General features: G+C 42.4%; 1 protein-coding gene across 23 annotated transcripts in view; it reads left to right on the top strand.

Moving 5' to 3' along the window:
- Positions 1 to 16,614, top strand: part of ESRRG (estrogen related receptor gamma) — a 404,653-nt gene that overhangs the window by 97,162 nt on the left and 290,877 nt on the right. For 2 of the 23 annotated variants that reach the window (XM_075749259.1, XM_075749280.1), the window contains exon 2: positions 15,571 to 15,676. The exons of the other annotated variants lie outside the window; for them this stretch is intronic. In XM_075749259.1, coding sequence (XP_075605374.1) covers positions 15,671 to 15,676 — 6 coding nt within the window. In that variant the 5' untranslated portion in view covers positions 15,571 to 15,670. The remainder of the gene's footprint in view (positions 1 to 15,570; positions 15,677 to 16,614) is intronic. 23 annotated transcript variants of the gene reach the window in all.

Here is a 16,614-nt window from a genome sequence, read left to right as displayed (position 1 = left end):
AGATGGATACGTCTGTTATGTGTGTGTGATGTGAATGTGTGCATATATGTATGTTTTGTATTGGAAGCATATATGTATTATAGGTTTATCTAGGTTTATGATGCATGAATACTATGGTGAAGAGTACCAAATGAAATGCCCTTACTTGGATAATTACTATCATGCCACAGTATCCCCTTTTAAAAGGGTAGTCTGTCCTCTTTAACTGAAGTTGAAGCTATTCACTTATGTGAGCCAAATTACAGGTTCATAGACTATTTAGTACTCCTGTCAAACTGACTTTATGATTTTCTCAACCAAGTTTTGGTTCTTAGCGTACTTATTCACTGGAGATGAGTGAGAATGGAAGGATCTGAATGTCCCATGTTGAGCTGAGAGGCATAGGCCCCTCTGAGATTAAGAAAGGTGTGAGGATCCCCTCTCTGTAGACCTCCTTAAGTTCTTGCACTTGACTTTTAAGCTCTTCTGCCTCTGTTAGAACATGTTTATAGCTGGGGAACAACAGGGATGATTCAGAGGGGATGGTGCATGTGAGCAGGACAGTGAAGGTGAACACGAGTAACCCAGCACAAAGATCAGGAAATAACTGTGAAATCAGGGCTAGGAGCACGTGTGTTGGGGGGTTTTTTGGGTTGGGGTTGTTTGTTTTTTTCAATGCTGTGATTGTGCCCAAATTCCAAAGGTCTCACTGAATCCTAACCAGTTCACTATCTCATTTTTCTTTTGCCAAAACTTCTAAAACTTTTTGCCTTTTTTTTTTTTTTCTGTTTAAGAAGTTTTAAAGGAGTAGCAAATAACTGTCAGTTTTATCAAGCCCGATTCCTCACAATACATCTATTAGGAGATTGGCAGCTGCCAATGTAAAGAGAGGTTAGAACACATTCTTGTTCTGCAGTCCAAGTGCGAATGACAGTGGAGAGGTCAGCTCTCATGAGTTTTCACAGTTTCTAGCTGTTGATATCTGGGATTCTAATTCAGTGCTTTATATTCTGAAATTAAGTTTTTACTTTGGTCCACCAGAGCCCATGTTTGGTGTCTTTTGCCTAATGTAAGTTGTGGCCTTCTCGAGCTTTTCCCTGAGAAAGTGACTATAGGTTTGTAGATTTTTGCCTATTTTGGACACCAGTTAGTATACTTTATGCTTTGTTGGAACAGTATGTTAGAATAAACGGAAAGATAGCTTGTGGGTTTGTAGCTCTGTGTCTTTATCTGTCCAGGAAATAACAGATTAGTGTATTAAAACATGCTCTGAGAATGCACGCTGGTTTTAGAGTATTGCACTTCTGCTTTACGTTTCATTTAAAATACTTTTTAAAATCATTTCAGACTGTCTTAATGAAACATTCTAGAAAATACTCTCACAGCAAGACCAAGATCTTTCAGAAAGGTTAGGAATATGCTTTTCAGACTATCTTGGGTTTATTTATTATTAATTTTTTTCTTTTTTATTCTTTGTTCTGTATTCCCCAGTTTAATTAGATGCTTTCTCCTCCTTTTCCCTCAGGATCCTTTACTTTCTTTCTGTAGCAATTTGTGATTTACTGGCTAATTTGAACTCTAGTTTTCTTTACAGTTAAAAAAAAAACCCTGTATATTCAGATTCGTGACTGTGTGATTAGTGTATAGGAGATAAGGCAGGAACATAAAACTAAGAAAGCAAGAGAAAAAGACCGGTGTCAGTATATACAGCAACTGTGTCATAGCTCTGTTATTTATCCATCTGCATCATGGACAAATGGCAAAATTCCTATTGATTTCAGTGGGAGCAGAAGTTAACTCAAAATGAGCAGCTTTCCTACATGTCTGATATTCTGAGGATTCAGGTGTTAATTTGCAAAGAAAGATCAACACAGATGGGAAAAGTTATAGCTTGTGGAAGAATAGCTGGTTGAAATGCAGATCCACACAGTAAGGGCCTAATCTGCTTGATGCCACATACCGACTTCAATAAAAGTCAGGGCCCTTGCAGGAATCCAAGGCAAATGATAGTAAAAAATCTAGGTAGAGGCTAGACAAAGCCCCTCACTGGTGTGAAATCGTGCATGCATATAACCTTCCACATACAGATTTGTACATGTGTTTCCTTAGAATAAAACGTTAATAAAAGGAAAATGGCATCCGAGAAGACAAAGCATCCAAGGCAACCCATCTGCACTCTTGTCATATGATAGACTTGGACAAACCTAAAGCTGCCAATACAACTGCTCAAGAAGTATGCCAAGGGAGCAGATGCTACCTCTGCAAGGATATTTTCCAAAGTTTGGCATTCAGGATCTTGCAATTACCATCCAGAGAGGAAAAGGTGAGGAAGAGAAGTGGAATGATGTTGCCTTGGCACCTCCCGGTGTCAGCTTGCCTTTCACATTCGCTTGAGTTAGGTCTTTTCAACTCTTTCTTCTTCTGCCGAAGAGAGGCATCTGGTGTGGAAGTTAAAAAGGAAAACAGCTATGTGTGAAAGTAGAATACTGTGAAACTTGATGCTACCTTTAAAATATTTATTCAAAGGCAAATTCATGAATGTATTTAGATTTATGATGCATAATCATGTTTGGGTTAGCAAAAGGCCCACAGAGGTACTGAATAAATCTGTGAGATCAGAAGCCAGCGGGGTTTTTGTGAACTGAAGTGGTTGGAACAGAAGATTGTTACGATTTTGAGAGAGCAGCGTGAAAGCGATGCCTTTTGGAGAAGAGCAGGTCCTGCAGCACCTTTGTTCCTTCAGAAGGCCGGGGCATCCATCCACGCAGAGCACTGCATGGACGCTGGCTGAGCCGGCGTTGGTACGGCGGGTTCAACGTACCCCTGAGAAACCAGGGACTGCTTTTGTGCAAACTGTTCCACACCAGCGAGACCAGGCCGTCGCGGTGAGCCATTGCAGCGTGTGCAGAGGCTCCTGTGGGACACGCTGTGAGAAGTGGGGAGAAGCGGGGGCCACCATGGTGCCACTGCTCGCACCCGGTTTGGTAAGCTGGGGTTAGTGCTCTGCCCCTGTGGTCAGGGCCACCCACAACCAAATATAGATATTTTCTTTAAAAAAGAAAAAAAAGTCCTCTATAGAATTGTTTAAATGTTTCTCATTGTTTTCATTCCCTCCATATTGCTAATTGTAAAGGGGTAATGTGACGGCCAGCAGGCCTGTATTCAGGCGCTCGGCTTTTCTGGTGACCTTCAACATCCATGTTATGCCTGACACCAGGCCATATCTGCAAAAACGTCCCTTCTCTGAGCTAATCCAAGAAAACACAAACATATCCAGCCATTAACAGTCTCTGCTTCCAAAGGTTTATAGTTTCTTTCAGGCTCGTGCTGATAAATAATGTTCCACTGATTTCTTTAACATGAGAAAATATTCCTCGAGGCCATGCGCACAGTTCTTATCAAACTTATTTAGCTTTTGGCCTAAGTTCGCTTTTAATCAAGCCCCACCAGTACAGGGGCTAGTAAGTGATGACCTTTATTTTGTTTGGGGGCTGGAAGAGGGGGAGAAGGAGGCAGGCTAAAACCCCATTCCCGAGGCTCATCCCTGCTGAGCCGTGACCGCCTGGCACTCTCCCCGCGCTGCAGAGAGCGCCTGAACCTTTGCTCCCGGCCCCTCTGAGGAGAAGAGGGGCAAGAGAGGGAGGCTCTGCTGAGCCTCCCAGCAGCTGGTGGCCACCCCGAGGAAAAGCCCTCGCATCAGGAGGAGGGCCGCTCCAGAGGGGCCCTGCCTTTCCCACCACGCTCACACGCAAGCAAGCTGGGTGTGTTTACGTAACATGGCGTTTGCCCTTTCCTGCTGCTGGATGCCATGAAAGGTCATCCAAAATGATCTAAATGCATCGTTTCCCTGGTGTGAAGGATTCAGTAGGGAACCTTTGAATGAAGGCGGTGGTTTTTTTTTTTGTCCTGTGAGTGTTCCCTTTGCTGTTTTAGTTCCTGCAGACGAGTACTGTCACCCGGTTTGAAATGAGCCTCAGACTGCTTTCTGTCTGTGCAGCAGCCTCCAGCATGGCCGGGACCCTTCCTCACAGCCCTGGAGTGACTCTCTCAGGTGTGAACTCTCTGCCTTACCAGGTGCAGACCCAGGGACTGAGGCCTTGGTCTCATTGGCTCTACAGGTCCCTGGAGCATCGCAGAAACCCCAACTGACAGTCTGCCAAAGAAGAGGTTTTATACTGGTTTTGGTACCATTAGTTTGACTGGACCAGCCATTGGTGGCTGTGTGTCCTGAGAAGAAAACCACAGGAACTGAATCTCATTTCCTAGGATTGAAATAGAGCAGCCAAGGCAGATCATCCTGTCTCGCTGTTTTCATGTGTCCCTGAGTCTAAAGTCATTTTTAAAATGTGAGTGATGCAATTTCTTGCATCTTTCATTTAATATGCTGCTTGGTAAACACTGTTTTAGATTAGTATATTTGTAATTTAAATGAAGACAATACATCAAGTCAAGTCAGAAAAGAAGGAAGAAGTTTAAGCAATGATTGATGCCTCTTTCAGCATTATGCCCTCCTCAAAAAGAAAAAAAAAAGCGTAAGGAGAGGGAAGAGGTGGGATTATTGAGGATCTAGTGGGGTAAGGGAGAGAGAAACTATTGTTCATGGGCAGAAATACACTATTTTTAAAACCACAGTCAGCTCTGATAGCTGAATCTGTTTTCTTCAAGCACACTAATAAATTCTGCCTAATTCATTTTTTATTCTCTCTTGGGGTCTGCTTGCAGATTTGCCTCAACAAAGGAAGCATCATGTTACTTCTTTTAAATAATTGATGGCTCTTGGTCCAAGCCAGCTTGAAGGAAATTCAAAAATAGGTACTGATTGAGTAAATACCCTGCCTCCCCCCCCCCCGCTCCCACCTCCCATCTCTTATTTATTTTTGCAGCCTGGGTGACTGGCAGTTGCCGATGATGTCATTGAAGCTTTGGGTACACCTAGCACTTAGCAGCTCTGATTTCATTTATGTATTTATTTATATTTAAGAAAAGGAGAAGCTGTTAATTGTAAACTGTCTGATGGAGCTAAGAGCTCTTAATAAATCATCAGGAGTCTTGCGCCTTAACAACCAGGGATGGACTTTAACAGGCTGCAGTTGGAACAGGTACCAAGAAAGAAAGGCATTGGGGACAATTGCATATATATGCTCTCCTCTTCGCTGGGGGATGTGGTCTTCTCAGGGTACCCATGGATCAGTGGTTTCCATTGTGGTGGTTGTTTGCAGGCTTTGTCATGCCACCTCCGACAGCAGCGTTGTCTCTGTGGAATAAGTCATTTCACTGGACACAGATTTGCTGAAGCTCTATGATGTCATTTTTAAAGATGTACCCTTATAATTTGCCCTTTATATTATTCAAAACCAGAGTGGTCTCAACAAAACCCAACAATTTTTTTTTTACATTTTTCTCCTTTTTTAGCTAGCCTTGGAGAGGCAGTGTGGTCTTTTTCTGCTGTCATTACAGCAAATATTGCCACAGAAAGTACTTTTTTGTTGTAAAATACTGCATAGGAGAAAATAATGGAGGAGTTCGCATCTAGTGAGTTTTACATTCATGCTCTGATTTGCAGTCCACCTGACTTCATGACTCCCCAGTTTTGATAGCATTGAGTTAAAGGGCTGAAGAAAAGTTTGTGGAAGGTGGAAATTGTGTGAAATTGTTATCCCTCTTAGGTTTTCTTTGGAAGGTATATCAATGTTTTGTAATGTTACTTCTGCAATGTTGCAGAAGTGATGCTCAACTATAAAAGGGGCTGATGTCAGTAGAACAAAATGGGGAACTTTTTTTTTTTTTTCCAAACAGGCAAGTCCTACAGTTCATCTTGATAAAGAATTTTAATGCATGAAACCAGCACTCACCTAGTAAATAACATAAGGTCTTCTTGACCTTGCAGCGTTACGTGGGCATGCATGCCATTCAGCTGAACTACTCTAGTGTCCAATACCTTGGAGAAATTGTCAAGTATTTCCTCTGATGCCATGCTTGTGTCACCCACGCTCGCTCGGTGTTCCTCGCTGCCTGCTAACGGCGCTCAGGCCACAGAGCAGTTTGAGTGCCGACAGCCATAGCAGGATCAGGCAGGGCCTTTCCAGCTGGGAGAGCAGAGCACCATCAGGGGCATGTCCACATGAGTAGGTGCAGATGGGCTGGAGCAGACTGAACGTGGTTTGGCTCTGGTCTGGAAGCCATGGAGCTATTTAATGCGAGGCTGTCATCAGGCTAATACTCTTATTGTGTATTATTAGTAGCGTTAGATCTAGAAGCTCCAGTATGAAGATTAATCTGTCAGGAGTATGCCATATATTTTGCATATTTATTGTCCTCTTTTCCCTCCTGTAAAGTGAGTATCATCTCCAGTAAAGTAAGCATTGTAATGGTAGATAATCTGATTTACAAAGAAAGCTTTCTTTGAGAAGTGGAGTGATGGAGCCAGTTCTGTGTATTTCTCCTCTTCCTCTCCAGAAATGGACCTCTGGGCTCTGTATTAAGGAAAATGTAACATTTAGAGGGGCGACGTGGAGACATGAGTTCATTGTTTCTGAGGCATTACAGTCTAGGCAGAAAGAGGACAATGCAAGAATGAAACTTGAAACAATAATACCAAAAAATGCCTGCCAAAGCGAGGCACGCAGTTGCCTATTTGGATGTCTGCAAAGTGTCCTGTACTCTGAGTAGTTTCTCTGACCAATGTGGTGCACATTGGTGCACAACGATGTGTAGGAGGTTTTCCACGTGATTGTGAATGCCTACACATTTTTGTACGACTGCAGTATTTGGAAACTCTTCTTTTGTGTGGAGCAAAGTTTGCAAGCAGAATTTAGAGATTGTTCAAATTGTCTCTTTATCTGCCAAAAGAACAGGTAAAAAAATAATTTGGTGATGGGAAAAGCTTAAAACCAGCAGAGTAGCTTACTTTGTATGTCAATACAGTCTTTTGCCATAGAGGGAAATCAAAGACTTGCTGAAGGCATAGCATACTAAGGTATATCTATTAGTCTGTGCTTAACTCTATTGCCTGGGAGCTTTCATTAAATGTGATGGCCAGGAAAAGTGACCTCACATTTTGTATTCTTTTCTTTTGGGGTTGGATCCTGACTCATATCACATACGTGTATAAAGCTGTCAATTCACTGATTTATCAATGAAAAAACCACTTAGTTGGAAAAAAGGGGAAAACCTTGTAATAACATCATTGGGCTTTGAAATATAAGCTGCATCAGAGGATATGAGCATGTTATTGGGTGTAATAGGGACCCTTCTATCTGTGAACGTAATGTCATATAACAAATATGAGACAAAATAAAACCAGTTTCTCTGATGGTTGGACTCTCAGGTTATAAAATGCTATTGCAAGCATTCTGTTTAGAAGGCTTTAGCTAAAAGCCTCTCAAGGGTACATAGAAAATGCTGATCTTGAATGTATAAATGGACACATTTTAATCCTTAAGTTATTAATTATTACTCATGATTAATTGTAATTATTTTATTACGACTCCAAGCCCTTGGGTCAAATTGCACACTCAAGTCGGTATGAAATTTGCTGAAGAATCTCTTGATTTGGTATGTTATCATTATTGTATTGGATATTGGACATTATCAGTTGCACTAAAGAGACCAACTGCTATCATGCCATCAAATTACAGGATATATTTGGGTTGCAGGCATAACTCCATTTTTTTCAGTGTCATCAGATATAACTATAAATTTAATGCACAAAGGGAAGGGGAAATAATCCCTTCACCCACGAAGACATAAATTAAATATTACCCCACGCTAAAAAATGTAACCCTAAATGAACCTTACGTTCAGGAAAGTTCAGCGCATACATTCAATACATATGCTCTGTTCAAGGGGATGGCAAGTACTTTCAGATTAGTCTGTTTTATTGAGGATTTTCCAGTGGAAAAGCTTGGCACCCCCCTCCCTCTGGCCAGCCCTACCTTCCGACCGCCTCTCTCTCCTCAAGTAACCAGAAGAATCTTTTTCTTCTGAACATATAGTTTGTAATATACATAAAAGCAGAGTTTGCTTTGATCCTGACAGCGAAACGTTTATTTTTAAACTCGGACTGGGCTGTTGTCCAGCAATGCTCTTTCCTTTGCATCATGCCCTGGGTTTCGGCTCTGCAGCCTGCCTGGGTGCAGCTGGACCTGCTGCAAGAGGGACCTGGCTTGATGGGTCCTGCTGAGCTCCCTCCCTCCCTCTCCCCCCATTCCTCCTTCTCCTCTGGTTTTGAAATTCAAATTGAATGCAATTTTCAGCTCATTTGAGCCAGAATATACTCTTGCTGAGCTTCAGTGGCTCTTAAATTCAAACTCGCAGGAGAAAACAGATATCATCTGTCACCGAGGGTGGGAAAGGGTGTCCTCCCCACATTTTATTCATGGGAGGCAGGGCTGCACTGACTAATTCCAGTCTTTCTGACTAATCACTCACTGGCAAACTAATCAGCTAATCGATGCGACTGGTTTCTTGTAGTTTGGTCTCTTTTTGCGGGGTTTTTTTGGTGCTTCTCCAGCCTATTTAGTATTTATATTTAACGTCCTAGAAGTGCCCTAGCTAGAACGCCTGTGTTCACATTTGACTGTACCTGCTCATTTCTGGGCTTATTGTCTCCATCACAGACTATTTCCTTTAAAGAAATACAGATGAAAATGCCCAAAATTGGATAGTTGGCAGAGGAGGGGCAAGGGGAGAGAGATTTTCAAAAGAAGCCTAAAAAATGGAAAGGGGCAAAGGGAGAAAATGTGTTAAATGCATTAGTTGTTATGTCAGCAGGTTTAGGACCATGTACATCTATGGGGTACATACGATAGCTACTTACTCTATAAAACCTTTTTTCATATTAACATGTGTGCCAATATCTCACCTCATGGGAGGTGGGAGTCCTGCTTAAAAGTAAAGAAGAAATACCACTCCTATTTTGCCTTACTGCTGGTTTTGTTTTGTTTTTTTTTTAAAATACTATTTTTGAAATATAAAAACACTTGCAAAGAGGACCTGCTCCTGCTTTTATTGCACTCCTTTACAAACCCCTCTTTCATTTGGTGAAAATAGCATTGGTTTGGAGATTGGCAAACTACCTTCAAAAGGAAATGTTGCAAGAAACAGCAATTTGGTAGGTGTAAGGGCAAAACTAAAGTACAATCTGTGCTAGAAGAGAAAATAGGTTACTTAATCTAACAGCATGATAGCATTTTAATGCTGCTCTGAGCAACATCAGCTTGTTACTGGCAAAAATCCACAACCTGAATTTTTGTTGTAGCAAAATCTACATGCCATAAAGGATGTCAGAAATAGACAGGACATCTGCAAATGGTGAGAATGTATTAAAGTCAGACTGGAAATAATATCAAACACCATGCTGGTCCCTCAATTGGTTTATATGCTCTAAAGCCTTGATATATTACTAAACCTGGCTTATGGTTGGAAATTGCAGTTCTGCAGCTTTCTTGGTGCCTGCTCTTTGTTCCTCACACTGGACAAGGGTTTGCGTACAATTAGGGCCCGATCCTGTAAACAGTTTTGTATTTGGTATGCTTATGTCACCTAAACTGAAATTAAAGTTTGTGACCATATTCAGTTGTCACTTCGGGCACCTTAAGTACTTCCAGTTCAGTGTGTTGTAATCCCTAAAAAACCCATACTTTTTTGACATGGGCTGAGTCAAAGCAAAGCTACTGGCCTGTGCAGTCAGCTGGCCAGTTTGCAATAGCCAGAGACGGACGCCTTGCACAGAAGCCAGCGCGCTGTTATGGCAGAACTTGTGTATTTTATATTAGAGAATCACTGGCAAAGAGCAGGGGTGAGAAAAGAGGGCACTGTTAGTGGCTGTTAGGAGTAGCCCAAGCTCACCTTTGGGACTGGGCCCCTTCATGACACAGGCAGTGTTCAGAAACCTGTATCTGGATCACGGTGGAGTTTCAGAGAGGTGACAGGCACGGGGCTGCCAGGCTACCAGGAATTGATTTCCAGTGGTCTTCATGGTCGTAAATGTTAGCCCTGATGCATTTACAGTTTCTGAAGCAGGGGATTTTAGAATCCCTTTTATAATTAGGCAATTAAATTCAGGTTAAGCCCTGTTTTAGGCACCTCGGTGCCTCCCTGAGTCTTCCCCCTATGTCTCCAGCGGCTCTGTTAGACATTGACACTGACCTGCAAAGCTGGTACTACAAGTCCTTATAAAGAAATCTGATATTCCTATGGAAGTTATGATGATGTATGTAAATCAGCTGCCATATCCACACTGTCACCTCTTCGGCTGAAAAAGAAGGGCAAATCATTTCGTTGGTAGCTGCTGAAACCGTCAGCTGCACTGTCATTAATACTCAACCCTCTTTCCTGGAAACTCAATATGTCAGCTACCTGATGTACCCTTCCTCTTCCAAGAATACATCTTTCCATTCCTTCAAATTCTTCTTGAGCTGGGACCTCCCATCTGCCAGTTTATTGTTCTTCTTCTGGCCCATTAGCTTTTCCTCCCGTTCTTTTTTCATAGCCTCGTGTGTTTTTTATAGAGTTTTATCATGTGCTAATGACCAGAGTATCTGAGCTCCTTCCAGGAGCTTATAAAGCGATGTGTCCAACTGCTCTTATGCCTTTTTCTTTCCTCCTCTTTCTTGTAGGAGGAACAGTGAGGGGTAAAGCAATAGGTTTTGAATTTTTTTATATTGCTGTGATGTATACACCTACAATGTCATGACCCTGGTCACCCTCTGTCTGTAAGGCATCCCCTGGACTACCCTGTTTGGACTTTGGTGCTGGATCTGTTCCTCAAGGAACTGCCCAGATTTCTTTCGCTGCTTTCTGGGGAAAGACTGTCCATGTGGTGTCACTTCTCTGCAGCAGGTCCTCCTGGTCCCTCTCTGTAGATACCATTGCTGAACTTTCTTGTTCCACACCCTCTAGTCTGTCTTGCTGCTTAACCTTGATGGTCCCAGAGATCTTCCGTCACCAGTCATATAATCTATCCTTCAGGGGCAAACGACAGCTGAAGCACTTGCACACAAACATCATGCTGGGATTTGAATAGTAAAAAGTATTTTGCTTCGCAGCAGTGCAAGAGCCATAGAAATCCAGGTGAAATACGAAATGCCTGACTCCTTGTTTTGGTGGATCTCCTGGATCTCACCCCTCTCTGGCACTTACCCTCCTTTCAGCTCACAGCTGTCTGTCTTCATTTATGCTTGGCCCACATGACAATCTTTCCGTTGCAGAAGGAAGCAAAACTCTGGTTGATGTCAGTGGACATTGTCATCAATAGGATTTTCACTTAAAGTCACCTGCTACACCTTTTTTGTTGTAGCAGCTATTCCTGTACAGCTATCGTATTGCTGAAAAGTAGCAGTTGCACCTGTAGGTTTTCCATGTGAGTAGACTCTTGTGTACCTGAGGAATCCTATTAAATAGAGATTTCCACATGAGGAAGAAATGACTGGACAGCAAATCACAAAACTCCTAGAATTGTTGTCCTGTCCTATAAAAAACCTGTTGGTGTGTCTATGTGGGTTTTGCATATGTAGATGTGTATCCATACAGAAAGACATACTGTTTATCTCCTAAATAGCAGATTACTTGTTGCTATTCAGAGGTCACTGGGTGACCTGCAATTCCTGCTTGATTGTAACATGCTCAATAGAGATCACAGTTTCAAATTAATAAATAACTGCCAACCAAACTGCGAGTGTTTGTGGTACTGAACCTGTGATGAGGTTTTTGCTTTTTAATTTCATATCTCATTTTAATATCACACATGTTAATCCTTCTGATTGATGGTTATTCTTCTTTATCATTCTCTCTATATTTTTTATTTGTTTCTTTCCTTATGGTGCCTCGAGAAAATTAGTAGTGTAGGAACAGAACTGTTCCCTTTGAAATTATCTTTAAAACTATTATTGACTTTAACAGGATTAGTGATCATGTTAGGGAGCCTGAGAAAGTGGTCTTACAGCACACACAGCACCTGATGCCTAAATAACAAACCTCGTCAAGCCAACTATTTCCACGAGTCACGTTTTGTTCCGTCCTGGCATAAACCAGACCAGGACGACAAATTGTATCACCAAAGAGGCATGACATTAGCCTCGCGTATATTTTCACTGGCCTTTGCATTGCCATGGCAACAATAGTTTTAATTATGGAAAGCCAAAACGATAACTTGTATGTCAGATGGGGTTCAGTTTTCCCTGTGGACAAAACTCTGATTAGCCATTGGAGAAAAGCTTTGTATCTCGGTTTGCCTCGCAGGCTGGATTTTATTCTCTGCTTTAAGAGACAGCTGTTGTGCTCACGGTGTGAACGTGGAGGGGCTGCAGCCGACCAGAGGGCTGCTGGACAGTGGCCTGGCGGGACATGAACTGACCCTCCTGTCTCAGGGCCAGCCTAGTGCCGTGGTGGTTCGTCTGCTTAACAACTGTTCTCTCACTAAAGGACCGCTCTTGGCTTCCCTTGAAACCGCTGGTGATCTGCATATTTGGAAAAGCCTGGTGTGAAGTGATGTCTAATAATCGGCCTTGACAATGTTCAAGATTGTGCTTGGGGGACAAACAAGAAGCTCCACTTCAGCAGTAGACGTGAAAATTCGCAAAGCAGATCCACATCCACATCCAGCTGTGAAGTGGGAAATAAATAAGTCTGCGTGGTAGGATGCAGGTCAGGAGTGGCTTTATTGACAGTGGCAATGGTGTTCTTTAAGTCACTTTTGCAAGACAGGGTGTGTGAGGGCAGTGACCAAGAATGTGTATGTTACTCAGGAAATTCATACCAAGAGAGAAAAAAATTGGTTGATGTAAATCAGTGTCTTTTTTTTTTTTTTTTTTTTGTATAATCAATTATGTGGACTTCTAATGCATTAATTTCCTATTTTGGATGAATGGTGGCCCTTGGTGGTTATAGTAAAGCTGCTTCTGGGTTTGTGAACTTCCTGGCAGTGTTCGAAGAGCAGAGAGGTTGGTGAGGAGATGGGATGTCTCGTAACGTCATCTGGATCTTCTCTGACATGCTGACATTCCTAGTGTATGTTTTCATGATTGCAGGTCTGAGGCAGCATCGTCAGGAGATTATGGCCAGAGATCATGAAATCACTGGGAATAAGAGTTGCAAGATCACACTGTTAACTAGAAATTTAATTATTCAAATGTGGTTCCAGAATGCAGGGGGCTCAGCAAGCATGTAGGCTAATATTTAGACTGCTGAATCTCTAATCTCACTCCTTGCAGTGTTACAACAGCCTTTTTTAAAACACAAAACCCTGAGCAAGTATTTCACTGGTAATTGTACTGTTGATTCACTTGTACTTTTCAAAATTTAAGAAGTCCTGCCTCCAAGATTGTGATTTTGGAATTTGAGATCATAAATTAAGCCCTCTTAGAAAAGAAAATAAGAAGTTTGCTGTTGTTTTTAATAAGATTTTATGGTAAGTATGGCAACGGTAAGTCTGTCAGTCCCGGCTTTGCTGCACATGTGTAGCTCTGTGCTTTGAGACCCTTGAAATGTCTGGGTTTAGGACATCAGCAGGGGGCTAATGAAAAGGCTTTGTTGATTTTAACGAATTGCAAGCCACTGTAGCCAAAATAAATATAATCTGCTTTTTGGATTAGTTGTCACACATGATTTTACCTACTAACAGTGATTAAAGTACCCTGGTGGACCAGAAGCATAGCTGCTCTCTGGTGACTCTTGCTAAAATAGCAATAAACAGAAGTAAATAAAGACTTAGGGCATTAGTTATCTTTAATAAACAGTGACACTGCATATAATGTTGGGGAGAGACTTCAAAAACCTCCATCCTGTAGAGCAGCATCACTCTTTCTAGTGCAGAGAGCGTTGGTCATGTCAGATGTCTGGAAATGATGGCGTCGCCGAGCTGCTTTCCTTGTGTTACTGACCTGCAGTCCCTCTTCAAGAGCTGCTGACCCAGCCGGACACCTCATGGAGACCTTCATGGCTCAAGCATTTTCATCCAGCAGCAGACTTCAGAAACAAAGTTGAAAATGTCCAAAACCAGAGGGATTACAACAGGAAAATGAAGGGATTGTTAATTGCTTGTGTAATTATGCAACCTTCGAACCACTGTAATTCCATCCAGTTAATGAACGGAGGGCCGGTGCTGGTCTCTCTTACCTTAGTCTTTGTAAGCTGATAAAAAGAATTACTTGCCCCTACTGACATCTTTTATCCATGATATTTTCCCAGTAATCAAGGGTGGGTGTGTTTCCTGATCCCCTTCACGTTTGTTGTGAGAGGCAACAATTACAGTTGATGGTATTGTACTACTCCTTTGGACTCACTGTTGCTTTTAATCAGTGGATAGAAGAAACAAAACAAATGAAAGCATGTTCTCTCTTCTGAGAGGGAATTATTGCTGCAGTACGGAATATTGGGAACGATTTTAGGCTCTGTTGTAGGGGGAAAAACATCTTCCTGAGAGTGGCAGGGAAGGGAGGAGTTTCCCAACAGGAACATGGAAAGTCAGGAATTTTGAAATTAAAAAAAAACAAGGGATAGCAAAACATGAGAAATCTTACTTTAAGGAAAAATCCTACCAAACCAGGGAGAGGGTCTGAGCTTTCTAATGAGTCTTCATCTTGTATTCATCTGTCCCTAATTGTACACCCCTGGAAGGCACATGGCACTGTTCTACAAGGAGTTTATCTTTTACATGACAGCTAAAAACCTTCAAATTAATCAAGAAAACATCCTCAGGCTTTTTTAGAATTGTATAACTCCTTTTGGATGTATGGAGTTAGATTCTTGTTTGGTGTTTTCAGTGAAGTTGTGCAGCGGTTACAATCCACTTCTGGCTTTACAAACAATGGAAAAAATACTTTGATATCACGCTCAGGAAGGGAGTAAGACCCACCAAGGACCCATCCTTCTCTTGGCTGGCAGTCATTAGGAGTTTGGAGACTTGCCCGATGGTGTAATTCAAGTCTTGACTGCATATCTTATTGGTTAAAAATAGGAGCCAACTCCAGCTCATCAGTTTTGCTAAGAAACTATTGATTGTGATTAGCAAGCTTAAAAATAATTACCTTGTGTGTTCATTGCTATCTTTGGACATACTCTCATATTCCTACTCTTATAGAAAGTATTGAGCAGCACAATAGGGCTATTCGATGACTAAGGTGTTACACCATGTGGGGGGGAGAAGGGTATTGAGCACCTCTTAATTGTTCCATCTCCTGGTGATTAAACAAACACGCAAACCTACACAGGGGAGAGAACCCACTGGCCTTACTGAAGGGTACAAAATGAGCTATCCACCACCCCCTTGTTCCCATGGGGGAACATATATCCAGTCCTTTCCAGTTGCAGTCTTGCATCACTCAGCTCTTTGGCAGGAGCCACAAGACCACCCAAGTCCCACAGGTGGAGTAAAATACCAATCTGCTTAGCACCTGGAGAAGGGGGGATGAGTTTCACCTGGGTTTTAACACCGAATTAAAAAGCCCGATAGTGCTACATTATACCTAGTAGTGAGTTGACCATGAATGGCTGACTCAGTTAACCATACCTGAAAGCTTGCCTGTCTCTGGACACTGGTGTTCCTGTAGTAGGGATATCTGCAATGAGCAGCTGAATTTTTGTTACTTCTAGCACTGTGTATTCAAGTGAACCAGTATCTACTTCGGTCTGCTTGAGCCTGGGCTGCCTGCTGAGTGTGTGAGAAGAGCTACCTATACCCATCAGACTCCTAATGCAGGTCAGTAACCACTTCAGGGGGCCACCTTCCCCAGGCTTTAACTCCTGAGCACCCTTGGAAAAGCTGATTTCTTGCCATGTTGTTCCTCTCTGTTGAGAGAGCCTAGGAGGAGTAACTTTCCTATTTGGTGTAGAAAGTTTGTACACCAAGTTTGGTGTCAGAACTTGGATGGTGAGAATGGTGTTGTGTGATGCTATGCCTGTAGGCTCTTCCCACCTTGTTCTTCAGATTTTGTATTCCCTCTGAATGTGTCAGTAACTCCAAATCATAATGATCTGTAATGCCTAGTTTAGTATTGCATTTTCAATTTATATCTCTCCTAGAGTTTTACTTTTTTATTGGTTGGATGTGTACCAGAGTTACCCTCAGCAGGCAACGGACGTGCTGGCAGGGACATGCACAATAATGTGGGTTAGAATACAAATTATACAGGTGTTCTGCAACCATGGGTGCCTGCTGCGGGGCTGCGTGTACCAAACTGAAGTCTCATTGCAAAACCAGATAGTGATGTGAGGGCAGGGTGCAGGCAAAATCCTCAGGCCACTTGCAAGTCATGTGAAAACTGCATGTGTTTGTGCACCCAGGAGAGGGATTTGTCCCAGGTTTTTTTTGTCTGTTAATGGCAGCTTTTGAAATTCAGAGTTGGAATTTATGGGGGTGAGGGGGGGGGAAATAACTTTTTAAAGTGTTTGCTGATGCAATGGCCGTCATATGGGAGAAGCATGTAGTGGGTCCCACCAGAGCTGTTGTGTCTCATGTGGGTTTTGTGTTGCTTGAAGAACATAGAAAAATGAAATGTGAGGCTTTGGTATGGTAGCAAGGGAAACCAGAGGCACATTTGCTTTCTTTTGCACTCTGGTCTGTGTCAGAGGAGGAGATGCAGATGGACTGCAGCCCTGAGAAAACAGGGCTGGAGAAGGAGCCCTGGGGGGGGGGGG

This window comes from Balearica regulorum, chromosome 3, assembly GCF_011004875.1.
Source record: "Balearica regulorum gibbericeps isolate bBalReg1 chromosome 3, bBalReg1.pri, whole genome shotgun sequence".
NCBI lineage: Eukaryota > Metazoa > Chordata > Aves > Gruiformes > Gruidae > Balearica > Balearica regulorum.
The sequence above is the reverse complement of the archived record's forward strand: the minus strand, read 5'-3'. Positions and strand labels throughout refer to the sequence as shown.